Source organism: Telmatherina bonti, assembly GCF_933228915.1.
Source record: "Telmatherina bonti genome assembly, chromosome: 11".
Classification (NCBI taxonomy): Eukaryota; Metazoa; Chordata; class Actinopteri; order Atheriniformes; family Telmatherinidae; genus Telmatherina; species Telmatherina bonti.
In genome coordinates, this window is record NC_136629.1 from 21176219 (window position 1) to 21191136 (window position 14918).

General features: G+C 35.2%; 1 protein-coding gene across 1 annotated transcript in view; it reads right to left on the reverse strand.

Annotated features, from left to right (window-relative positions):
- Positions 1-12698, reverse strand: part of tasp1 (taspase, threonine aspartase, 1) — a 31632-nt gene extending 18934 nt beyond the window's left edge. The window contains exons 1-10 of the mRNA XM_079249406.1: positions 12545-12698; positions 11873-12077; positions 10368-10435; positions 8764-8832; positions 8359-8479; positions 6648-6732; positions 6491-6570; positions 6234-6340; positions 4278-4397; positions 900-978 (exon numbers count right to left, since the gene is read on the reverse strand). Coding sequence (XP_079105532.1) covers positions 900-978; positions 4278-4397; positions 6234-6340; positions 6491-6570; positions 6648-6732; positions 8359-8479; positions 8764-8832; positions 10368-10435; positions 11873-12005 — 862 coding nt within the window. The 5' untranslated portion in view covers positions 12006-12077; positions 12545-12698. The remainder of the gene's footprint in view (positions 1-899; positions 979-4277; positions 4398-6233; positions 6341-6490; positions 6571-6647; positions 6733-8358; positions 8480-8763; positions 8833-10367; positions 10436-11872; positions 12078-12544) is intronic.
- Between the last annotated feature and the right edge of the window lie 2220 nt (positions 12699-14918).

Genomic DNA, 14918 nt, shown 5'->3' on the forward strand with positions numbered 1-14918 from the left:
CAACAAATGCAAAAACAGACTTTGAAACTTTAGACCTTCATTATCACACTGAATAAATTTCATTTTGATGATAAACATACTTTGCTGACTGAAAGATCAGCAAAACAAACTTTTCTTTAGAAAACATATCAGCCACTACAAACACGTGTTAAATCAGAGTTCAAATCTATGGAGAAAATTACTTTAAAGGCGAGAGTCTAAGTAAAGACTTCACCCTGTAAAGCTGATCTGTCAAGTGTTACTCCAAAAAGTTGGAACCTGATTGTTAAAATAATCAGTAAGGTCTTCCAAAAAACTTCAAGTTTTTATAAGAAAAAAAACAACATTTTTTTCCAGCACTAGCTTTTGTTTTTTTCATCTACCACACATGATCCATAATGAAAAAACAAATGAAAAATAAACTACAAAAAAATAATTAATCTGAATTTCCTTGCAATATCTTAAAAGATAAACTAAACTGAAGGTTACCAGTCATTTATTTCAACCATCTAAATCTTGACAAAAGTATTTAGCAAAATTGCCATTGCTGCATTGCATTCACACTCATTCACCTTCTTTTATCTACAGCAGGTGTCCCATGTCAAATGGCACAGCAAATCCAAATAGCTTTGCAATGCACCTGGCATGCAGCTGGCTAACAAAGAGTAGAGTATGATGACTCAATCAGCTGAGGAAGTGACCGATGAGAATCACTAAGCAGGAACAGCTGGAGGTCATCGGAAAGTCTTATCCAGCTTTTTTAAGCTTGACTCACGATGGCTGACTCATGTGGTCTCCAACACAAAAGGCAGACTGGAGGTAAACTCCAAGGGTGGGAGGAAACGCTGTACAGACACTTCACTGGAAACACACTTGCAAGCAGTGAGTGGGGTTTTTTTTTAGAGAAAATGCAGTTATACCTGAGGTACTCACTGCTGTAGAGTAGGGGTTCATATTACAGGCATTTTCCGCCCAGCAGCCACATCCATAATGAGCAGCCTAAAACAAAACACAAGGAGGAAAGTTACAATTAAAATGGTAAAAGACTTTTGTTTTTGCTCGAATAGAAATTAAAGTACAATAAAACAAAACAAAAACAAAGATATGAGGCTGGATGTTTCAGCATAATTAACATTTTTTAAAACTTCAATCAACTTGTTGCGGCATGCAAAACTCACAGCATATTGCTGTGTGCATAAAGTTTTCCTTTTCCTAACACTAAAAGTGATTATTTAAATTAGGACGGTAGATGGTATTCATTTATCATCTTCAGTTCCATGTTGTAGAAACCCAGAACTCTCATAGCCACCTCAAAGTTTATTTTCTGCCCAGACATCTGCATTAACTTTTAATATTGGGGTCCAGAATTCCTCGTTTGTAGGATGCCTCATTAATAAAGATTAGTTGTATTAAGACCTAGGAGGTTAGCTGGATTAATTACACTAAGCATTAGTGAGCAGAGGGATTCAATATGAGCATTGTGATTCAATGGTAACAGCTGTTTGCTCAATGGCTAATGCACTGGCAAGTATTCACCCATTTACACATCCAGCAGACACATTCTCCTCTCATGTAATGCGTTTCAGGCAGAGACTGTGTAAAGGTCTGACATCACACAACGTCTGAAAAGTGAAGTCTTATTCTGTTTGAGTGCCTTGAAGTACAACCCTCCTAATTACCCCCAAGGGATGGATCCAAAAGCATTAACAAGTAATAAAAAAAACACTCGTGACTTCCACTGAAAAAACGACTACTTTCATTAGATTCTAGCAGGGCAGGTTTATTTGTATAGCACAATTCAACAACAGGGTGATTCAAAGTGCTTTACAGAGACTATGAAATGTTAGAAAATAAAAAGATGGATTTAAATTAAAAATGAAAACAAAAGAGAAAAGAAAGAAAGAACATTAAATAAATTTTTTTTAAAATGTTATCAACTGAACAGTGCAGATTTTGACTTGTACATACAAACTATTGAATTGCAGCTGAGAAAAAGTTAGTCTTTAACCTGTTAAATAAACCAAGTGTTTCAGCTGATCTGAGGCTTTCTGGCAGTTTGTTCCAGATATGTGGAGCATAGCAGCTGAATGCAGATTCTTCATGTCTGGTTCTGGGAACCAATGAAAGACGAAACGCAGATGACCTGAGGAGACCAATAAGTGTACAATGTGTCAAGAGGTCACTGATGTATTTTGGTCATAAACCATTCAGAGCTTTATAGACCGGCAAGTCTATCCCCAGACAGACAGGCAGCCAGTGTAAAGACTTGGCCTGATGTGGTTCACTTTCTTAGTCTTAGTAAGGACTCGAGCAGCAAACTAAGTCAATACTTTTTTCCATGAATCGTTATTAGATTACGTCCTTTTACCTCTGTGTTTTTCCTAAGCTGATTATTTTAGAATTAAGCAGGTTAGCCTGCATAAACCAAAAGATAGTTCTAAAGAAATAAAAGTAACTCTCGGCATGGAAAATATTAGGGCTTTGAAGATGGAACTTTTCTGACTTAAACCTTTTAGATTTTCTGGTTCCTTTACTGTATTTGGTGTCATTTAGCCAAGTCCTAAAGAGCTATTAAGCAAGAAAAAGAGTGAATTCCTTTAAACCGGGCAAGGGATTTTACAAAACATCTCCATGCCATATTAGATAAAGAAATTCATGTCATTCTTGCTCAGTGTAGGTAATTGTAATGAAGACCCCTGTCAAAAATAAAAAATTCTAGATTTGAGCTATTTGACCTGCATTTGAGGTGTAGCTGAAATAAAACAATGAAAACTTTGCCATCCAAAAAGAACAATGGAGGAAAACAGTTTGCCAATGAACATATAAGCAAAGATCAAACCTTTAGAAATAACATGCTCTGGACGGATGGTTCAAAGATAGTTGTTTGGCCACATGTCTGGTTATGCTGCCACCAGTTCAAGCCAGCATGCGATGGCTCATTTAACTACACATGATGCGTTATATGAAAATGGCACTAGTGATTACTATTGCAGTGGCACCATAGACTCTATATGAAAGATGGACGGAGCCAATGTGGAAGTGCAAAAAACTGTAGTTCCCCCTTCATCCGCTAGGGGCTGGCTCCAAAACAGAGCAAATCCCCACAGACTCCCATGTTAAAAAGACCAACTTCACGGCAGAAATAAACATGTTTACAGCCTGGTACAAAAATCTATTTTCGGTTTAATAGGTCAGGTTTGCCTTCATGATGACTGTGAATTTTTTTCTAACTCGCCCGTTTAAAAGTACAATCACACTGAAAACAGGTTAAAAAAATATTTCAGCAGCTTGATGTCAGAGACTGACAGACAACTGTGCATGAACTAGACTAGGAAAAGTACTCAAAACTATGCAGAATGCAAAAAGTATACAATACAGAAGAATCCTCTATCATGTATATGGCTAATCTAAGGCACATGCTGTACCCCATAATGCAATGGACCACACTGGTCTTTACACTGAAAATCATTTCCTATGGCAAACAGCACATCTGACAATTTCTTAGTCTTTTATGGGATTTTTGACACGCTACCTGCAGCTCTGTCATTGTTTACTTAAGGTTTTCTAAACCTGAAACTGGCTAAAAGTTTATTGCTTTTAGGGCAACAATTGAAGTAGGCAGTATATATCGCATAATCTACACTACCCGCATAGTATATGGAAGGTTTCAAAAACAACTCCAGAGTGTACTTGTTCCCCAGGGACATGAAATTTAACAGTCACTGTTCTTGTGGTGCTGTTGCAGTATGCCACATCAATTTGTAACCAGTGAATTGAAGAGGAAAAAATACATCATTAACTATTTATATTTTGAAAAAGCTGCTAATTTAAAAGAGATTTATTCATATTAATAATGTAGCTGCAGCGGTGTCCAATGGAGGCCTAGTGGACACCACCAGACACCAGTAACCTGAACCCAAAGGTAATGTGAAATAGTTCCTGTATTTGAAGGTTAAAGTTTGTGAATAATATCACAACTGTCTCCCAATATTCTGATAATTTAGTCTGAATAAGAATGAAATTCATGCAGTAAATTCTTTTAAATTCGGCACAAGCTGCATGTAGATGTAACTTCCACACTTTTAAGTTAAGTTTAATTAAACTGTGAACAAATTATTGTTCATTAGGGAGAGTAATAAACAGGTCATAAAGTAATGAAAATTTATTGCACTGTAATATGTCTTTACAGAGAGGACACACTTTCAGAACCATGAAACTGTATCATTAAAAAAAGTTTTGAATGTATTTAAAAGTAAAAAAAATAGAAAACAATCAGTCATAGAGGAAGGCCTCAATACCTGGCCAACTCTGCCGGGATGTTTCATCGCTAGGCCTCCACTGGACACTGCTGCAGCTACATTTCCTTCCAAGTCCACCACAACAGCTCCGACTGTATCCAGGCACCCTGAGCCATTTTCCTACATCACAGTGAAAAGAGGGAAAAAAATGAAAGAAAAGTCACAAGTTGCAAAATATAAACCCAGCCAAAGATGTCATCTTTGACGAAGAATATTTATACAATTTAACAAGTACTGCATGAAATTATGAATCACTCTTCCATGCCCTTCATTTTTCATAGAAAAAAATGTAGTGTAATTTCAATCAGCTGTTTCTTTCCCTGATTGCAGTTTGTGTTGGAAGTGATTTGTTTGTGAACCATCGTGAGTCAGACAGCATGATGAATAGAAATCTGGATGGTAAATGTGCAAATTGGCATGATGATGCATGATCAAAACTCCACTTGTAGCAGACACTAAAGACCTTGATTAAACTTTGGACTTAAAAGGCAAAGTGAAAAAAATTAATAAAAAACAAATGCAAAAAGTGTTTCGCATCCATCTTCTGCTCTCCCAAATCAGCCTTGTCTCCAGGTTTTTGAGGCCAAGGAGAACACAGCCAGCTATTTTGAAATGAAAAATCATGGCGTTGTATATTAACGAAGCCTTTAAATGAAAAAATGCCTGGAAACCATGGGGGTGTCTTTTAAGTTATGTTAATATGCTTTAAATTTCCTTAAATATTTCAACAGTTAGGGTACAGGTGTCTACACTGCACTGAAAGAGGAATGGAAACATTTCATTGCCTGGCAATATGACAAAGACATAAAAAGAACATTGAGTATAAAAAATTAGAACCAGGTAGCAATAATAGGGTTTCTTTTTTCTTATTTAAACTGAACTCAACACTATAATAGCTTGATCCTACATGGGGCTATTTCCTTTTAAATGATCCAACATCTTAAATGCAAAGATAAGATTATGAACAAGGTAAAACATATCGTCAAATATCACCAAGCCCTTTTAAAAAAACAATTATTTCTGTTTCATTAAGGGAAACAGTCATTTGACAGAAATCTCCGTCACTGAATCATAAATCATTTGAGTAAACAAGCAGTCCAATGCAGTTGTTTGCTTTCTTTTTGATATATATATATCATTAATTTTGTGCATTCATGTAGCTGAACTAATCAAAACAAAATACTACCCAAAATGCAATCAAATGAAGTATGGCTGGTTACGTTTAATCCCATTGAACAAAATTCCTATTTAAACTAACATAAACTTTCCCACCCTCTTGCTGTGCTGCTTTCACTGCCAGCGAGTTTATAGCAGAGTAACTCGGCTGGCTCTCGAACGCATTCAGCTGAAGTCATCACGAGGCCACTTTGCATGTGTGCTGTTATGGGTGCAGAAAATGGAACTCTGTGTAACCCTTGAGTAATGCGTCTGATGGTATTACTAACTGGAAATAAACGTCTCGTCTTGGATTTGGGTTTTTACACTTATTTATCTGTATAAAAACCTGATGTTGTCTGACTAAATTCCAACTGATGCCATATGGTGCAACTCTATGCACAACAGCTGGTCTAGATTGTGTACTGAGCGGCAAGCATTTCATCATTAATAATGAGCTTGATAGACCATGACATTTTATCTCATTCATGTTGAATTCTTAGTGAAGCATATGAGACGACATCATATTGTCTCCTTACTTTCTGGTTAGTTCCTTTCTACAATGTTAAATGTGTATTTGGTAGCGTCTGATTCTGTTACAACACACTTCACTGCTTCACGCGATTGTTTTTTCTGATATCTTATTATTGTCCAAGAAGGAAAAATATGGTTCTTTGCTGAAAGGGAAATGCCTCAAAATTAGCAAAAAGATACTCACTGAGGCGACACAGGTGAAGCGGACTCCATCATTGTCATTTGAATAATAATCATTTATTTTGTAATTGATAACATGGAACTCACATTTTCACTTGATTGTCGTCTTTTCTTTGTCTGATTATGTCCTGTGTCCATTCTCTCTGCCAGCTCCATCTTTCGCTTGTTCCTCTTGTACGCAGATAAACTGAACTCTGGGTATGACAAAATATTCTTGTCCTACTGCATCCACATCATGTAAAGCATGTCTACCAAATATATGTCTATATTTCTTATTAAAACATTTTGTGTCGGTTTCATTACTCAACTGTTGCATGTTTGTAAGTTAGTGCAACAATACTCACTTGTGGTCATTTTCTCTGATGGGCATGGGGGTATTCCATGACTGACTGCCCAATCATGTGCACCTCGCCCCACTAAAAAGCTAAAAAGCAAAGAGAAAAAATTAGCCAAAGGGACTCAGAAATATTAACACCAGGGGCTATTAACCATGCTAGTCACCATGGTGGTATTCTGCCAGCTGATAGCTTCCCTTTCTGTGCTTCACTCAGCAGACGGTTTGCGATCAAGACTGGGTTCTTAATACCTGAGGGAAGAGGCAGAATTGTTACAAAGCCAAAAGATTATTCCAAGATATGGTATAACAATGAAAACAAATCAAGACCCCAAAACTAAATTATGTTGTAACATACTAAAAATTCATATTTGTTTGGCAAAGACACATTTGGTATCTAAGCAAATCATTGTGTAAAAATTATATGGTGGTAGGGCTGGGCGATATATCGAATATACTCAATATATCGTTGCTAGTCCCCTGTGCGAATATAGAAAATGCCTATATTCGTCATATTCGAGTATCCTGTTGTCACGCAGTTGTTTTTAGCTGTGGGCGGGGTTTTCTCACTCCTCCTTGACTGCACCGCTTTGCACAGTGAGTTAAAGCAAGCGCACCTAGTTACGTACATAACGTGAGCTACGTGCTACGTCATGAGAGGCAGCGTGTAGCCACTTTCTCGCTAAATTTGGCGACTTTTTGTGAAAAGCGACTAGCGACAAATCTAGCAACTTTTACAGGAGTTATTGGAGACTTTCCTGGTGTTTTGGCGACTGACTTTAAAGCGCATATTGTAAAGTTATTGTCAGAACGAGAGTCTCTCCACGTCCTAAAGCACTCAGTCGCTCCGGCTGCAGCTGCAGCCAGTCAGAGGAGCAGAGAGGACTCCTGCACGACTCCACCTACAGTCACAATGAACAGCCAAATCCGCCACTGATCCCGTTCTGGATTACAGAGTGGGATGTAAATTGCAAAGTTTTTCACGTCACGCAAAAATAATTCATTATATTTGATTACATTCACAACCTCTGTCACTTACTCACCTCATCCACTGTGTGTGTGACACAAGCATATTTATCTAGCTCGTCATGTCTCTAGAAAGTACAGAAAGGAGTGGGAATCAAATCCTGAATTAAAAACTGTCTGAAACCGTTTATTGGAGACGATACGAGGACATTCTGCCTGTATTATAAGACTGATTTCTATGCTAAACTCTGCGATTAAAAAAAATACACGACAACTCAAAAACGTATCCATAAAGCAAAGCCTTATAATAGTTCATCATTTGAAAAGTCACCCTCTAGAGCACCTATTTTCATACGTTGCATTTATTACATCATGCAAAGGCACTTTATTTTGTTTTAAAATGACATGTTTGTGCCACTGCGTTAACTGTTCAATAAATACGGTTTTGATCAGTTTGCTTCGTTACAATTTAATCCTTTTGGCATGAATGTTTAAAATCAGCATATCTTAATACAGTATGAGCAATTATGTTTTAATGGAGACACAAAATCATCTTACTGATGTGATTGTATGCACCAAAGCATTAATTCAAGGCTAAGGTAAATATCGTGACATAGCATAAAAATATCGGGATATTACTAAAAGGTCATATCGCCCAGCCCTATATGGTGGACATCCTAAATGGGAACAGTTTGTTCCCATTTGGAATAAACATAAAAGTTAGCTCTCAATCCTGTTTATAAAATTAGCTCTGGCAAGAAAACACTTTGGTTCAACGCCCTGAAGGAAATCAAACTGCTGATCAATACATGTAAACTGCATTTCTTGGTGGTCCTTCAGTTAAAAGAAAATAATGATAACAGTAGAAATTAACATTATTCCAGAAGTACCAGTATATGTGTAGTAACTCACCACTTATCGCTCCAACTGCACCAAAATGGAGAGACTTTCCATCCATGATACTCGCATCACATTCAATTTCTCCAGACAAATTCAGGTTGGAACCCATGCCAGCATTTGTAAAGGGGGAGTCCTGGGAACATTTAAAATACATAAAGTCTAGTATTAAACAATATTTTTGATACATCTCAATAACTTTAAAGCAAAAACATCTCAAACTGACTTTCTTGTGGTCTGAAGTCTGAGGATTATCTTAATTACTCTTTCAACTATTTTCCTTCACATAAAAGTTCTTCAATTGAAGTCTTCTGTTTATCATATCCTTACCCATATCTTGCATTTGTACACCCCCCTCCAAATTATAACATTCTTAATAGCATAAATAAAGTAACTGGCGCTGATTCAAGATCAACCAACCTCCAGTTCAACCAGTGCTGCAGTAACTGCTTCCACTGCAAGTGCCCCAGCTTTGAGTTGATCCACAGCCTGCAGAAAACAGACACAGTTATAAATACGCAGTCAAAATAATGATATCATTACTGTACTTCACCTGAATGTGTCAGCAGCTGATAACATAAGCACAGGAATAATCATTTTTTGTTGGTAAAATTTGTTAATTAAGCCAAATATACCCTTCGTGTCAAATAACGAAGCCCACATAAAAAAAAGTTGCAAAACCATTGCAGAGCAGGGTGATGCAGATGCTCACATTATAGGCAGATTTTTATGTTTAGAGTTAAAAAAAAAAAAAAGTTAAATCAGGATAAACACTTCCCTTGAAAATACACCAAAATGTTGATCTAAACTATAGGGAGTTAAAGAAATTGAGTCATGTTTAATAGTTAAAGGCTAGCTAATCGCTACAACACAACATTTAAATTGCAAAGGTGAAAAAGAATTTGTATTTTCTCTCCGTCATATTCAATCTTGAAAAATACATATGAAAATATTTTTGTTGAATTGAGTCACAGAGTATTTTTAATTGTTTCTGTGACAGAAAACACCATGACCACATTGACTTTACAGATATTTTTCTCATATATAACATGTTAAAACAATTCTGATTTTATTCACAAACTCCATAATACATGCAAGAATAAAGACTTTAATTTTTTTTCATAGATAGTAGCCATGAGGTTGGTTTTCAGTGGTGGGGATGGGTGAAGGTAAACATGATTTTGTTGTTTAAAACACCCTGCAATTAAATCTTAGCTAATTAATTCAATACCGCCAAATGACAACTGAAATGACTTAAAAAGAAAAAATCATGGTAGTGATTGAGTAATGCAGCCACAACTTTATTTTGAATATCAAAGAATATATATGGGATGACAGCTGTCGTCAAATGCTCCCCTATCTAACCTGAGTCAACTTGAGAAAAAACTTAAACAAAATCCCAGTATCTTGATTTTTCAAGCTAAAGGTGAAGCCAAAAAACAAACAGGTTTGCAAAATATTCTGTGCACCAAACACCAAAAGTGTTCATGTACTTTCAAAAAACATTAATAGATCAATAGAACATCACATTGTGCATACATTTAATGAACTGAAGCTTAGATATACATCAGCCCTTAGCAGTCTTTAGCAATCAGCGTTATTTGTTGTTTCATCGAAGCAATTGGAATAAACTGAACTATCACACCAACAAAATAAACTGACTTAATTACATGAACTCTAAACTAAATGTATTATTGACATGTCATCACATAAAGAAGACAATATTCATTATTTGTTCTTTACATGGATGTCATTATTGTTATGCATAATTATTTTGTAATAAAAAATTGGTTAGTTAGAAACTAACTCATATTTAATTAGCAAATATGCATAATTCTTTTATTCTCAAAGAAAAATCTTTAGATTTATATTCAATCTTTCACAGTAATTACTACCAGTAAGCAGATCCTTTAGCTTTAAGAAATACATGTAAAGACTTTACATGAAGAAAAGGAGGATAATGTAAATAGTTTGTACAAATGTATGTAAAGTTGTCCTCTATAACATTTATTAAAATAACTCACTCGCTGACAGGCCCTTTTGCACACATGCTTGTACTCCTTTGCCTTAGATTCAGAGTGGTATCCTGCTCCTGAAAATAAGCAACAGAAAAACAGTTTATTAACACCAATTTCTTTAAACTAACTGGTAAAAGCTGATTAACATAACTGGTTTCTTAAAAGGGCATCCCATACTGGCTGAGACTTTCATAGATTAAGATGGGGATGTTCAGTATACTTGGAAAGACAAAGCTAGTAAGAAAACATCTCAACAATTTAGGAATAGCTTTTATCAACATGGTTACAAAGAGCATCTGGATTTTGTCATTATTGCAGACTAAGAGAGAATTCAGAGAAATTTCTGTCTACAAAGGATAAGGCTGAAACCAATAATGAGTAGCAGTTACCTACTGATCTTCAGGCAGTGTGGCATTACCAGATGCAATTGTGTTGTACAAACCACTGCAAGGGCTCAGCAGCGCCATCTTCAGTGAATGCTGTTCATCAGTAAATCTCGTCTAAGATTAACTAAACCAAAGTGTAAAAACCTCTGCTTGGTTGAAATTAATTCATTTAATTTGTATACCACTGAGTCCAATTCAGAGTCACAGTGAAGCTGGTGAGAGGCAGATTACACCATGGACCGTCGCCAGCCCAGTAACCGTGGACAAACAACCATTCGTGCTCACCATTATTCCTATTTTATGACCAACTAACCAAACATGAATGCCTTTGGATGGAGGGAGGAAGCCGAAGAAAACCCACAGGATCATAATTCAAAACCAAAATCTTTCCTAGTATGGCTTCATGCACATAGCATGTCAGGGTAGCACAAAAATCTGCACAGGCATCAGTGATGCTTAATGAGTATGCAGGTTTTGGAAAAACATATGCTGGTATTAAGATAATGTCTTTTTTCAGAGACGGCTTAATTCCTTACAACAGTGTTAAAACACATTCTGCATGTTATACTACACATGAGAAAAACATCCAGAGTTTAAGTACACTGCTCACTTAATAGTCTGGGATATTATGAACAAAAAAAAAAAAAAAAAAACCACATATAAAAGTAAAAACAAAGGAGGCTCCAAACTATAAGCAAATTAAATCTGCCATCAAGTAAGAATAATAGCATAGTTAGCTTTCTAAACTATAAGTTCCCAAACACAGTGTTGTTAAAACAAGCAGCGGTTAAACATAGTGCTGGCATGTCAGTGCCTATTTTTCCAATTGTCTTGCTTGCATCAAGTTCAAAATCATTTGATATTTTTCAGTAACAAATAACATCCAATTAACATAGTTTATTCTCTTTGTACAGTTTTTAATTGCATATTCAGCATAAGTTATTTGAAAATAATGCACTTTGTTTTGAGTTTCCATTTCAAATAGTGCAACTCTACTCATTTTTCAATCATATCACGTCGGAAGGAAATTTTCAGCTTATGTTTACTGAACTGATAATACTGGATGGTTCTGTTAATGCAGCAAAACACTAAACAAAACATTTTTCCTTTACTTTATTACCTTACCTGCATGCACTAAAACAAATCCACCAACACATTTTGACTTTTGACTTTTGCTTGAATCTTGGTTTTTGGGCCAAGAGTTGGTCAGGGTGGAAGAGGGTTGCAGCTCTTCAGCAGAATTCATTAGACTTTCCATAACCCCTGCATCACTCAACGAGCCTTTCACTGCCTAACAGACAGTAGTAAGAAAATCATTTTCCTGGCATACCTATGTCGGGAAAAGAAATAGTCATTTACAATTAGGCATTTCTATCCTCTCTGTTTATTACAGATGCTGCAAATGACACTACTGGTACCACACACACACACACAGAAACATAAACTTAATGTCTAAAATATGTCACGGTCGGCAGACAAGAAGTAGATAACTACCAACGTAAGTTTGCTTAATTACAGACACACACAATAAAGTTCATATTATGGATAACTTATAGGCAAATTAATAGCTTCTATTCTAACAGATAAGCTTAGGTAACTACCTGTATCATAGCTTTTATTACAGGGACTTTACAAACACGACCAGTGTTTGTTACTTTATGTTAAATGCCATTTTGATTAATAGAAAGTAAATATACAAAAAGTAAAGTACAAATAAGTTATTTAAAGTTTAGCTAGTTGTATTTTCGTTAGCCTGCTAGCTAAAAGCTTGCTAACACGAGAAGAAAATCCTCCCACCTTACAGTTCTCTCTCCTCATTTAACAGCGACAGAACTGCTTGCTAACTATCCCGCACCCTGACATGTGTCTAATGAACCTAAACTATAATTGCACTTGTACTTTGAATAAAAACAAACTTGACTGACATACACTTTCACTGCTCTGTGCTATCAGCGGCTAGGTAGCTATAGCATACACAAGTACTTCCTGGTTCAGAAACACGTTGCTAAGGAAGTGCGTTCAATGCCAAAACGACTACACGTGAAATTGTATCGTTACGTGAAAGAAAAAAAAACAAACAAAACAAAACAAAACACAAACACGACTGAAAACACGTCAAGTGTATTTTCCCCACTTCTAAAGTTCTTTTTCTTTTTTTTCTTTCTTTTCTTTTTTCTACAGATCAAACAGAGATATTTTTGTAGATAATTTACCTCACAATTATACAGAGGAACGGATGCAAACACCTTCAATGAAATTTGTATGATTTTTTTTCTTTAGATAAGTCAATATAATCTATCAAATATTAAAAAAAAAAAATAAAAAAAAATTAGGAAGACCTATAAGACCTAGTCAAAAAATATTTTTTTCTTAAAGGTATTAAAATTACAATGGAACAAAAGGGAATTACAAAGGTGCATAAAATGTCAGAATTATTATTATTATTATTATTATTATTATTATTATTATTATTATTATTATTGTTATTATATAATGAAAATAATACCCAATGTTTTCTTTAAATAAGAACAAAAGAAAGACAGACTAGCAACCTATAAACTACAATGAATTCTGAACAATATTTGGCTAAGTGTAGAGTCTGTGGTCATAATGGTGGTTTTAAGGAAATTCAACAACCTGCTTTAAAGCATCCCAGCACGTAATTGTCTCTAATATGAGACCTGGTGTCTGCATAGGTCATTATATTGTGTCTTCTTTGAACTCATCCCCTTCCTGGATCATCATTTGATAGAAAACCTTTGAGGAGTTTATAAATAAGAACCAATGCAACCTTCACATTAATTTGTTTAAGACAAAAACACAAAGCTACTCAGTAATTGGTGTAATGTTTCTTCTCTTATCAGGGCTGTGTTAAAGCTGCTGGTTCTGACAGTCAGAGTAAAGAAAGGGAAGATAAGGAAAGTTGAGGTTTCCCTATAGTGTCTGTTTCAAATGCAAAATTAAGATGCTGAGCCAAAGTGACCAATGGATTTCATTTTTATTCAACATAACAGCCTGATTTCCAGACACACAAATCACTGCTATTTATTCATTTATCCATGTTTTTCATTTTCTCTTTCTTTCATTCATTGCTGATAAATTATATTAAGGTCATTTAAGTAGGGGAAATACCACATTGAGTGAAACTAAAACAGAAATGACTGCAGTGATGAGGAAAGAAGAAAAAAAATTAAACGGCTTTTCACAATATATTATAATCAATCTGAGAAAATAGTATTTTGAGAACCAGCATAAGAACATAAAACTAACCAGAACTTTCCAAACAAAGCCAAAATTCCAAGATTATTCCACAGAAAACATGCTGTTTCAACAAATGCAATGTTAAATAATAAAGGAAAGGGAAAAAAAAGAACTGTTCTGAAATGTGTGTTTTCTGAATTTTGTTTTTAATATATTTACATAATATATATGTGTTGCTCAAACTTTTCTTCATTTCTATAAACAACTTTTTTAAATGTTGTTTTATATTTGGTCATTTTTAAATGTGTTTTGCACTGTGAGGCAGCCATGTTATTGTGATTTTAAAATGCTGGAAGCAGCTCAACCCTACCCATCTCTAATTTATTCCCATGCTGATTGCTTTAATCAAATTATATATGATTTCAATTTAATAACCTAAATTATTGTTTATGCGGGAAAACCCAAATTATGTCTAACTCAATACACTTGTACCATTCCCACGACTATAAAAGTCAGCCAAACATTTGATATTTTGTACGCTTGCTGGGAGAAAAAAGGACACTACATGGCGAAAGTAATATCTTATTTCTCCTTGTTTTCTGATTATATTTCACCAACTACTTTAAGTCTCTCTCTATCTCTGTGCATGTATGTGTATGCTAAGAAGCACTTTGTGATTATGGTCTTAATTTTTAAGAGTTCTATCACCATCACTGCAGAGAAGCTTGACAAATACCCAGAAAGTACAAATGGATAAATAAATCCTCACATGCTGTAATGAGCATACATATCCATTCTGTCACATAACCGAGATGTGAGGCAGTCAGATTGGACTGCACACTGTGTACTATAGTTTATGGAATGGTTAAGAACACCAAAACACTCATATAAGCTAAAAAAAAAAAAAAAAAAAAAAAAAGAAAAATTAACTTTATTTGAAATATCATTTGAGATGTCAAAATGTCACTAT